The 11,793-nt window shown below is 39.4% G+C and overlaps 1 protein-coding gene across 1 annotated transcript in view; it reads left to right on the forward strand.

Annotated features, from left to right (window-relative positions):
- ttc14 (tetratricopeptide repeat domain 14) overlaps positions 1-2,687 on the forward strand; it is a 35,549-nt gene extending 32,862 nt beyond the window's left edge. Inside the window, exon 11 of the mRNA XM_039600743.1 lies at positions 2,342-2,687. Coding sequence (XP_039456677.1) covers positions 2,342-2,485 — 144 coding nt within the window. The 3' untranslated portion in view covers positions 2,486-2,687. The remainder of the gene's footprint in view (positions 1-2,341) is intronic.
- Positions 2,688-11,793: the final 9,106 nt, after the last annotated feature.

Genomic DNA, 11,793 nt, shown 5'->3' on the forward strand with positions numbered 1-11,793 from the left:
TGAAATACATCAAGTTGGGACTGTCTAGCTCTTGAGTTATTGCTGCCTAAGACAAAATAGCCAGCGGACATGATAAATGTAATCCCTTTTTAAGTAATCAGTGATCTAAAATCAAACAAAATGTCTTTCAGAGGCACATAATATATGACTTTATGATTCAAAGTGCTTCACAGATATGCATAAAAATACAAAGTAAGCAAACCAACCATATTGTCTTTCATTTACATATGGAAATATATGCAATTTAAATGGAAACTCTTGTAGGGAAGAGGTTAAAGAGTATTTCATCAAGTCCAGGTCTGTTAAAGTGTAACCAAGGTATTACAAAATAACTATTAAGATACAAAACTCTTAAGTTATCTTTAAAAAATATGAAGAAAAAGCATAAACCTCTTTATTTTTGATCGTATTGGTGCAAAAACAGACGTATGTTCTGCTTGGCTAAATTGTTATTATATTATTTTTAAGTATAAAAGAGTTTAAAGTTCACTTCTTGAATCGTGTGACAATCCAATGAAGTTCCCCATATGACTTTTCATATAGAACATATTACATTATTTGTACATACACATCATAACCAGACGACAAGACAAATAGTGGCCACACATTGGCCCATTACAGACTTTAATATACATATGTTTGATTGTTTGTTTGTTTATTTGTTTTTGTGCCTTTTTTGTCCACTTGAATCCAGCTTCTTTGCTATTTATCATTCTTATTGTTTTTCACCTGTAGTGTATGTAATACATTCAATTAATATAAATTTCAAATCAACTTTTTTTCACATAGAGTTAAACATCTCAAGGAACTAAAACATGATTAAGAAAAGAATGTGCCGTACAGTGTTGCCATACTAAGCGAACACTTGGTTATATTTTGTCAACTTGCAGGAAATTTTTGCACAGTTTGTGCCGTTTTTGCATTAATGCACTTGAACACGTTATATTAACAAGAAGACACTTGTGTTTTTATGGTGTTTAACCGTAATTATTGTGACTGCAAAGTTGTTTTTATATCTCTCAGCGTTTGTGTAATCCAGAACTGTGTTAGGGTTTTAGCTAGCCATTGTGATCCATGTATTTATAAGGCACAGAGCTGCTGTTCATCTGTAGGGAAATTTATAAAAAATTGCGAATATGTTTTAAAAGTGCCATTCAAAGAATAGAGGAAAGTCAAGAAAGCGAGCAGGAGCAAGGACATGCAGTTATATCTTGGAGATAACAGTATAACCAAGAGCTAAGAATAATATTGTGTAGTGTATTCTTTACAGCACTGCAACATTTTGTTTTTTACAGTAGATTACAGCTGTAGAAAAAGCAGCTTAATCTAGCTGTCAGCACTTTAGTGCGATGTAAGATGGGGAAAAATCTTGGTGTACATCCCAAATTTGAATTTTTAAACCCTTTAATATTATTTCCAAGAGGTGGTGTGACCCTTCACCTTCCCCCATCCTACTACTCTCTCCACCCTCGCCCTCCTTAAAAACATATATTTAGTGTTTGCGGTCAAAAGAAAGACTTTCCACAAATTTGATCCAGCTGTGATGCTTTTGCTTGCTGTAGAGCAAAATACAGCCCTTAGCACAACACTGCACACGATAATTACATTATAAGAACATTATTTATATTCTTAAATAACGTGTTGCAGACATCACATGCTCAAGTGTGTCAACACAATCACGTGCATTCAGGCTTTTACTTTCTGTGCTCACACTGACAATAATAACCATAGCATTTGCAAACTATAGGTTAGCGCATTATAAAGTGACAGAACCACACAGTAATTTCAACTTCAGAAATCCTGTCAAGAACCAAAGGGCCCGTCTACAGAGGGCAGAAAAATTCTTTACTGTTACAACCATAAACACTGTTTTGACATAATTGCTGCCCTGAGAGTGCATGAAGTGGAGAGTGAACCTCATTTATTAGAGTCTTAACGTCCCCAAGGGGCTGTTTTCCCTCACAGCGAGCAGTCATTAGAAAGCGCATACACACAGCAGGAAGCCTCAAGACAAAATGCAAACATGTTAGCGCATCATTATTCTGTGTATCTTTCAAGTTGTCCCTAATGGCACATTGTTTATTTTTTTTCCTCCTAAACAGTTTGGCAGAGATATTAATGTTAAACTATTTTTGCTCTGTACATACAGTACAAACTTCTTTTTTTTTAAAATATAAAATGCACAAAGCTTATTACATTCTTCTTGTTATCCAGTTTTGGCAGCTCTGGTGTCAAACAGTGTTAGGATGCAACCTTCAAATGTTCAGTTCACTTCCAATTTGGATTTTTTTTCATCTAATGAGTTTGTGTGTTGTTTTTCTTTTCTTTTTTCACCCTCTAGCTCATTATTGAATCACAGCCACAAAGAAGGCAAAGGGTTCAGTGTAGAGAGAGGCTGTGCAGCCAGTCATCAGAACATCCTTCAACTCATCTGGATGAAAAGGATGAATGTTCTGGAAGTGTTCAAGGCCAAAGTGAGAGATGAGAGGAATCTGTTGATTTGCTAATGGAGCAGAGGTGACAGAGAGCATACAGCAACCTTTGAACAAAAATACTTCCGCCATGACCTCTTTTTTCCTTTTTTAATAGAAGATTTTTCTTACACTTTGCTTCTGTTCCCTCTTGCCTTTCCCAATTGTCATCTTTCCGTCTGTATTCCTCCATGCATACATAAATATTTGAGTCACCACTTATGGCTGATATTTTCTAAGTCTTCAGCATTCTATTGTTATAGCCTCAGTTACTCTGAAGATGCAGAGACGAGCACATTGTGCACCCAAAGGAAATTTCCTTCCAACAACAAAATTACATTCGGATACAAAAACAGGCGTGCAAGCCCAAGAGTACAAATGTACGCTCTAACACACACACACACAAACTCTCCCGTCGGTTTACAAGTGCATATTAGCATGCACGCAGACAGACACTTGTGAAAATAGATGTTCTCACAAAGCTTGCAAAATTCCATTACACTGAAAAACTCCCGACTCAAAAAAATAAAAATGGGGATTTGGGTTAATTTAGTAAATACAGGGTCAGAGCTTGCCACAAGAGCTGAGAGGAGGTGAGGTGCATCTGCTCGGGCTCCTGTGTTTGCACATGTGTGTGCGTGTGGAAGAATCGCTGACTGTGTGAAGCAGGGAGTCCTGGCGGCAGCAGCTACCAGCAGCGGCAGTCTAAAACCCAGCCAGACTCTCCAGAGATAGCGCTTCTTTCTCATTTGCTCTGGCCCTATTTTAATAATAGCTGTGCATAAGTAATTTCTAAGAGGCCAGGCAGGCACATGGGCACGAGTGGAGGGGAGGAGGGGGGGAAATTAAACTCATTTTATCTGTGAGCAGGTGGATTCCTATTTATCATTAACATGCATAGAATTTGCACAATGTTATTTCTTGCTGCTTCCACTGATGGCACGTCATCCAAATAATGTCAGAGGAGGGTCTGCCCCCCTCCTTTTTTTTTCTTTTTTTTTTGCTTATGCTGGAGTGAAATTCATAGATAAAGGTACTAGGGAGCTTTTTTTTCTTGCAATTTTCTGCAAACGGAAACTAATTCTGGGAAGCTTCTTATTACAGTGCAGGCTCATTTGGTTTGCATTAAAAGAGGGACAGGAGCGACATTAGGATTTCTGCCAGATTTCCAGGAGATGCTCCAACATTCACTCTTATATCATTAGTAACGCTCCTCCCCCCTGCCTTCTTTTTTTTTAAACAGAAGCCCCCTTTCCACTTTTAACTGGCATTAAACAATCTCAAGTCATTATTGAGCCAATAATAAAACTGGAATATATTTGACTTCCTGATTTAGATCCTATCAAAATATTGGAATGTAAATGTGTAATTTTGAACGCATGATATGAAGCTTAATAATTGCTGGATATTCTCAGAGTGCTTTAAGCATAATTCAGCAGCAGGATTATTTGTCATTTATTTAAAATTAGGATTGGTCTTTCTTCATCTGTTTGCATTATTGATCTTTTTTTTCTTTGGTTTTTTTGGTTTTTTTGCACCACATCTAGAGCTATTTCTAGTTTATCTAAATTTAACGTGCTACCCTTCAGATGCAATGAGGGCTTTGTCAATGAGTCAACATGTTCAGATTGACAGATTCTGCCCAATCATTAAGCTTACCAAACATTCATGATGCAGGAAACAGAGAATTGATGATCAAATTATTCTTTAATTTTGTATTTTTAAGCATCAAACTTCATGTTTCAGTTTCATGTTCCCCCAAACACTTTGTAAATCAATCAAATCAAAATGTAAAAAATGAAAAAACAAACATGAAACTTCAGATCAAAGCGCATTTTAAACTGATCCCTCTTCAATCACCCTTCCTGTCACCTCAGCATCCTGTGCTGTTGTCATGTAGAGGAACAACATCACGCGCCCACTTTGCCGAGGGGGATCATGGGAGACGCGTCTGCAGGCGGGATTATACTCTCTGTGACCAGTCATTCACACCAGTGTTTACGGCGATGAGGAGCGAGATGATGATGTGTGTCTCTGTCGCCTTTTCTCTTTTCCCCCCCTGACAAATAACAGCATGGCAGCTCATGGCAGCTTCCACGGCTCCTCCTGACAGCCAGCCAAGCAGCCAAGCAGGCAGGCAGTCAGCCATTGTTTTGTAATGTGTTTCACTCTGCCAGCGCTGATCCTTGCTAAGGTACTTACCACGCCATTGTTGTCTAAGTATGCTATTTTCTGGCTGGGCACCTCCACTATAGAATAGGGCGCTTTCTCCCCCTTTTTTCTTTCTTTCTTTCTTTTTTTTTTTTCAAAAGAGAGGTTTGTTACAGTCACCGTCATACTAATCCCGGTGTGTGATATGTATATGTGTCAACACAGAGAAAGGGAGCGAGAGGGAGAGAGGGGAGTCTTAACCCATGAGAGAAGTGGTGTGAATGGCAGAGAGGCAGATAGACAGACAAGTCCCATTCAATCCTTACTGTCCTCCATGACATCAAATTACTGTTTATCAAAATAAGACGAGCAGTATAATAAGGATACTTTAGGAGTGTATCGACTAATGCGTCTCAAACGTGTACGGGCCTTATGGTATTTTCTGCAGAAACATTCACCAGCAGATTAAAGGAGCAGGGTCAGGGGAGGGCTATGAGCTGCCGCAGGGATTGATTATTAATTTGTGAGGTAAAGAGTCTTGTTAAAGCAGCTATGGCTACGTCGCTAATCCTAGAACTTTTAATTAGACATTATGCTAAGTGTTTATTTGCTTTCTTACTGGGAACTGGATGGGAAAGTTGATGCCAACCTGAAATGTGAACTTATCTAAGCGTAGCTAGCCCAAAAAGTAGAAATGAAAGGGAAGAAGCTAGCCTGGCCTAAGCTGGACGTCACTTCTAAATCAATTCTGAACAAGAGTCATTAACCATGAACTATTTCCTGATTCGCCATAGCTTTCTATTTTAGATTACATACGACATCTGAGAATAGGACATCATCTGACCACATGGGTTCAAAGCTGAGTAGGAACCGGCAGGTATAACCTGCCTAGCAAATATACATCAACTTTTTAGCAATTTTTCATTTCTCCAAATAAACATCCAAAACAATTGAGAATATTAGCTCCCACAAGGCCCTAAATTCTCAGAGACAATCCTTGCGATACACCTAATGTTTGCGAATGTAGCACCATAAGTTATATTTTAACTAGGGATGCACCGATACCGATACTGGTATCGGGTATCGGGGCCGATACTGTAAAATGCGCGCGTACTCGTACTCGTAAAAGTTAACCGATACCATGAACCGATACTAATGTAGCCCGGATGGGAATTTGGGAGTAGATACTCATAATTCCCATGGACTTGAACGCCACGGTAACATAAGGTGTTCACAGTTATGTGATGTAACTGTACCCTGAATTTAATTTGCCCTGTAATATGTCACAAGGTAAATACAGGTAATTAATTAGAGCAATCAAACTGTTATGTTAATCATAAAGTATTATTGTATGGTATGTAACTCTGAAGGGAGTTAAAATATTGTTCAGAGTTCTAATTTTCTGGAGGCCCGTGAAGGTAGCATATAACGGGACCTGTGTATCTGTTGCAATGGAGGAGGAGAAGAGAACGGCATGGAGAGATGCACGAGGTTAGCTGAGCCAAAGTGAGAGACTCCGCTAGTTTTACTGAGGTTAACTTGCACAAAAGAGTGTGTGACTAGAAAGCTAACCGTGTGGGAGCTTCGCAACAGAGTGTGGGTGAAGTGACTTTTTGTTTCAACGGTAGCACCACCGTGGAAATCTGTGTTTCCAGCTAAGACCGTCGAGGCTAAAGGCTAGCCCGGACTGCTTGGCTGCGCCACGGCGGCAGCCGCTATGGACTGTCGGAGAGCTGGACAGTGACGGGCTAACGCGCTGTAGCAGAGACAGCATCGGGTCCGCAGGGAGTGGATTTAGTGTGGGACTGGTGAACGGCGACCTACCGAGCAACGGAACTGTAAGTCAGACTTTTGTGCTCTTACTGGGGAGAAGAGGATTTTTCTCCATCGTCCAGCGTGAGCAGCAAACAGGCCTGCAATAAGTGTGAATGTGAGTGTGTGTGGGGCCCATGTGTGAATATTGTATGTTTAGTGGAGTTATATAACGTGTTTTGGAGTGTATATTAGTGAGTCACTTACCAAAAGGTGATAACATAAGTTGGGTTGTTTAATATAATTTGAAAGGGAATTATTTCATTTATACAGTGTATTTCATTTGGTTAAGGAATTGGAATATCATTTGAGTTTAAAAAAGGGATGTGTTGTACAGTATTTGTCTCTGCCCTTACGTTCAGTAAACGTTTCGTTTGTGTTAAAGAGTTGTCTGGGGTCGTTTCTTTACTACTGGTTAAGTTTAACTTGTGTGTGGTAGAAGTATCGGATTTTGTACTCGGTATCGGCAAGTACTCAGATCTAAGTATCGGTATCGGATCGGTTTGAAAAAATTGGTATCGTTGCATCCCTAATTTTAACTATGGCATTTCTCTCGGCTGTGTGACAAATCACCGCACAATCGCCACTTTGATTAATCACCACTCAGGGGGACCTTTTATTTTCCCATTTCTGGTTAACTGTGCATATTTCACTCAGCCATTCTGACAGTGGAACAGAAAATCTGTGGGGAGCATTAATAAGCTTAATATAGGAACATATTTGAACCCTGGTCTTCCACTAAGTAGATTATAAACATTTATTATTGCATGTTATCATAATATCCTGCACAGCATATTGCAAAAGTTCTGTGGGCCAGTTTTCCTCCCGGTGCAGTGGAAGATCATAGTTAATTCAGCAGCGTTATGGTAATGTAGAGGTCCCTATCGGTCCCGGCATCACACATACTAACAAGCTTAGGATAAGCCCAGCCTGGAATGGTATGAGGTTTGAATTTCTGGAACCAGCGCGGTCTCTGCAGCCAAATCTCGCTTCAGCAGAAACCAGTGGGGTGATTCCTCTGCTTAAAAAAATTAGTGCTAGTGCATATATTTTTTTTTGCAAGGAAAGGAGGTTTGATACCTCGCGAGGGGGAAAAAAATGCACTGTATGTAAAAAAAAAATAAAAAAATTTAAGGATGGCAAAAATCGTCTTGAGAGGGCTAATCAGCTGGCAACTCTGAAAAGCCTGTAAGGTGCATTAAGAGATTTATACACAGCGCAGGGGTAAAGCCTCACAACATTGTTGACTCATTTAAAGATGCCAACATCTCAACTTTGTGCACCGCTAACAAATGCACACATGTTAAGTTGGTGTACTCTGCACTTCTCCTGTCTCTGTAAATCGCAGTGTATCTGCCATAAGCATGTTATGCCCCGGGGCTCATCAGTACCATGTGATCCAGTGGCAGAGCTGCCACTATGAGACAACATGCTAAATCCTGTTTGTGAGACTTGACTGCTCTCAGCTCTTAGACTAATCTAACCACCCTCAACCTCCAACACCGGAGAGGATCGTCTGTCGATCCGAGCGGAGGGGGGGGGAAGCCGGAGTGGAAAAAAAGGTGCTGAGGAGTTGGGAAAAGGATACATTTGGAGGGTTTTTTGGTTTGTTTTTTTCCTTCCATCAGTTTAAGAGAAATGAAGAGTGCAGAGGAAGCTTTCAGCATAACTTCCTGTTCATAAAAGACTATTAATGAAGCTGATTATGCCTAGCACAACACTAACTGGGACTTTCTGTAATTCATATTATTTAAGTGGCAAAACTTGCTTCGCCCTGCAGCCAGTTTTACAATCTCAGAATCGTAAATTTGTCAAACTGGACGCGATGCCCATCACTGAAGCTACGATGCATTTCTATTCATATAATGCTATCAAACTATAACAAATTACCAGTGAAAAAGTGCAATCTTACAATAAGGCATAGGAAGAATTCCTGTGGGCTTAGTTTGACTATACAGTGAATCATCAAAACCATTAGATGGCTGTAATTTTGCTCCTCATATGTAGGTTCCCTCTCCTCCACAAAGTGTGAATTTTAAAACAAAACCAAACATCAGCTCTGTGATCGAGCCTGACATGTCGTCAGTGGCAGATGAATAAAGTTAGTATTTGTCTCGCTTTGATTCTTCCTCGCTGTTTTCAGTTAACTGTCTTCCTCTGTGCCCGTCTCTCCGTCCGCATCTGTCTGTCTTCCATTTCTCTCTAAATGATAATTCAGAACATCACAGATTTGGCACTTGTAGCAGGTCTCGCAGAAAAATTAATTAATGCAAACTCCAAGTGCTATCAAAATTATACATTTGGAGCGAGCGCAGATACAGAGAAAGAGAGCGAGGGGGAGAGAGAGAGAGATGTGAGGACGTTCTGGTCTCATTAAGAGAGCAGGCAGAGTGGAATTAGTCTGAATATAATGACAGGCCACACTATCTCATGTAAAAACAGCCCTGTTTTCCTCTCTCATTCATTGGCACTAGTAATTAGTTTTGGCCCTAAAACTGTCACCCTTTACTCTAGAAAAGGCAGATGTGATTTGAGGTGCAATTTAATCTTGCTTTAATGAAGAACTAATGGACGCATTGCAAATTACTTTTTCTCCCCCCTCCTCTTCCAACCCTCTGTGTGATTGAACGGGGGGGGAGAAAAAAAAATCTATTTCCTGCTTTTGAAAAGATCAAGAGTATCTTTGATAATGGTGAGAGCGTCACCGGCAGCTTCATTGCATCGAGCCAACAAGCTCTTTTAGCCGAATCACAATTCAGTGGAGAGGAGGCCACAATTAGTGACAAAGCACAGAGAGCGCTGCGGGGCCCGGGCAAGCAGAAAGCCTCCCGGTGCTCCAGGCTCCTTGTTAGAAACAGGCCCTGGAGGTGTCACACAGGAACAATGAGGCCTGATAAATTACCCCTCAAAAAAAAGAAAAAAAAAAAGATGTACTACTAATTTTCAATTACACCTATAATGCATTCCCAATTGGAAAGCGAAATTGGACATGTGTGGAGGAGAACAAACACCCATAGGCTCAACACTCGTCCCTCTGTTTGTGACACTGGCGCTCACTGAGGGCTTATGATATCCAGAGTCTATTAGCAATAAATGACACGGTGTTTAATGTGGCAGCTCGCTGGTGATTTGGCTGCACAGATACAGAAAGAGAAACAGACAGAGGGGAGCAAATATTGGTCCCCAATAATATCTTGTCAATACATTCGATTTTTGTCAAAGGATAATCACTGGCAAAAGAGACAAAATTGCATTCTTATCTAATTTAGCCTAATTTCTAAAATGATGATGTTGTTTGGAAAATGAACATTTGTACATGCCTCTTTCAGAAGAGAGAAAAGAGAGGAGGAGATGTGTGTGTGTGCGTGCATATGTGTGTGTGTGTGAGAGAGAGAACTGCCTGTCTGCAGCTCTCTAAACCACTTAAGGGGCACTGTGTTTCAAACTGGCATCGCTAACGGATGATGTTGTAGAGAATATATCAAGGCCAAATAATAGTCCTTGAAATGGGTGAAAAGGGGATGTGAGAACTGAGGAGGGTCAGACATGTGGAACATGTGTATCTGTCTTTTTGTGTGTGTGTGTGTGTGTCTGTGTGTGTTCGTGTATTTGACTACAGCCAGAGCTAGAAGGCAGAAAGCCTAATGGGAGTGGGCTTAACTCCTGCACACAGCCTCACTACATATCTGATTACTGGGACCAGTAATTTTCTTTCCTTAAATAAGGAAGAAATTGGATAGGATGAATGAAATTTGGCTGTCATATTGCAATGATGGTGCAGCAGGGAGATTATGTGTTTCACATAATCGTTCATCATTTCCCAACCAGTGTTTGGGCTTAGCATAATGGAATTGGTAAACTGGTTTAAATCAGAACGTGAGGACAGACTATCAGGCAGACTGTGAGGGTCTGTGGTAATGTCTTCAGACCAAACAGAATATTTTCACCACAGAGCTGCACGCGAGCTGAATTACACACAGTGCGAAAACTACAGGAACACGGCGTTTTCATCTCTGCCTCATCACAGTGCAGAACACGTTGAAAGATACCTCAGCACATCCTGAAAGATGTATCTTTTTATTTTTTGCTATGTACAAAATATATATATATTATATATATATATATATATAGATTCATGCACCTGGTTTTACATTTTTTTTATACATGCATTTAAAGCTAAACAGTGTACGTCATTAGTCATTTCACCTAATAGCAAAGTGTACTGTCTTATTCTGAAAGAATTTGTCCTTGGATCAAGGCTTACTAGAACAAAACATAAATCTGCAATTAAGAAAAAAACAGATTTTTATAAATCCTTATGGGGTATATTGATTAAAATTCAGCCTGTGATTATTATGTTCCACATAACACATTATACGTACCACTGTGCTTTTAGGGTAAATCCATATATTGTATATTTATTTTTTACGTCTTCACATTATTCTTTATTGAATTGTATTTGGACGCAGTGGACGTTTTGAACAAATAAATGTCATAATTAATTCAATCATATTATTTTTGTTTTGTTTTGTTTTTCAGGCATGTGTTGACAGAGCCCTTTGAAAGGTCATTTTGGAAAAAAGACCATTTCAAATAAATCTTTGGTATTTAAAGTGTAGTGAATTATATGATGAAATAATTGCTGTCTGATAAATAAATACTGTGATTTTAATATTAAACTTAACCTTAAGATTTAAAAAATATACATTGTCAGCACCTGTTGAAGTGTTAAGCAACACTTACATGGTTCCGAGTACATTTCTGTGTCTACAGTCAGTATATCTTTACATAATTCACACTTAGTTACACACAATGATATAAGAAGACAAATGTTCACTTTCTATGTGTTTCAGTTCTTTCTTCTTAAAAATAAAGATCATTGTCATACGCATCATTCTGTGAATTTTTAATGACATTCTGTTCAATTCATCTGGGAGTAAAAAATCTTTCCAGTTATTTTAGTTGAATTTGGATGTTGGGGCTTTCCTCTTTATTTGCAACTACACAAACAGATATGACCACCTATTTGTTGCAAGTGATCCTTTTGGTGTTTTTTTAATAACTAAACAAATGTCCAAGTGACATTTCCAAACTGACGACAAGATGAATCTGTTCTCCATCCAACTTGACATGTATCGATGAATAAAAATACTAGCTTGCAAATATCAGTGTACACTGTGCACACACTGATGTTATATTGCTGAGGATGATTTTAACAAATAGTTTATCTCTGGTGCAGTCTGATGGTCTGATCAGAAATAATACAGTATCTGCTGCACAGTGATAGCAGACCTGAAGAGAATAACTAATCGCCACTAGGTGTCACAGTGGCTGTTTGTAAAAGATGAGCCAGCACCTG

The sequence above is a fragment of the Oreochromis aureus genome, linkage group 17 (assembly GCF_013358895.1).
Source record: "Oreochromis aureus strain Israel breed Guangdong linkage group 17, ZZ_aureus, whole genome shotgun sequence".
NCBI classification, from domain to species: domain Eukaryota; kingdom Metazoa; phylum Chordata; class Actinopteri; order Cichliformes; family Cichlidae; genus Oreochromis; species Oreochromis aureus.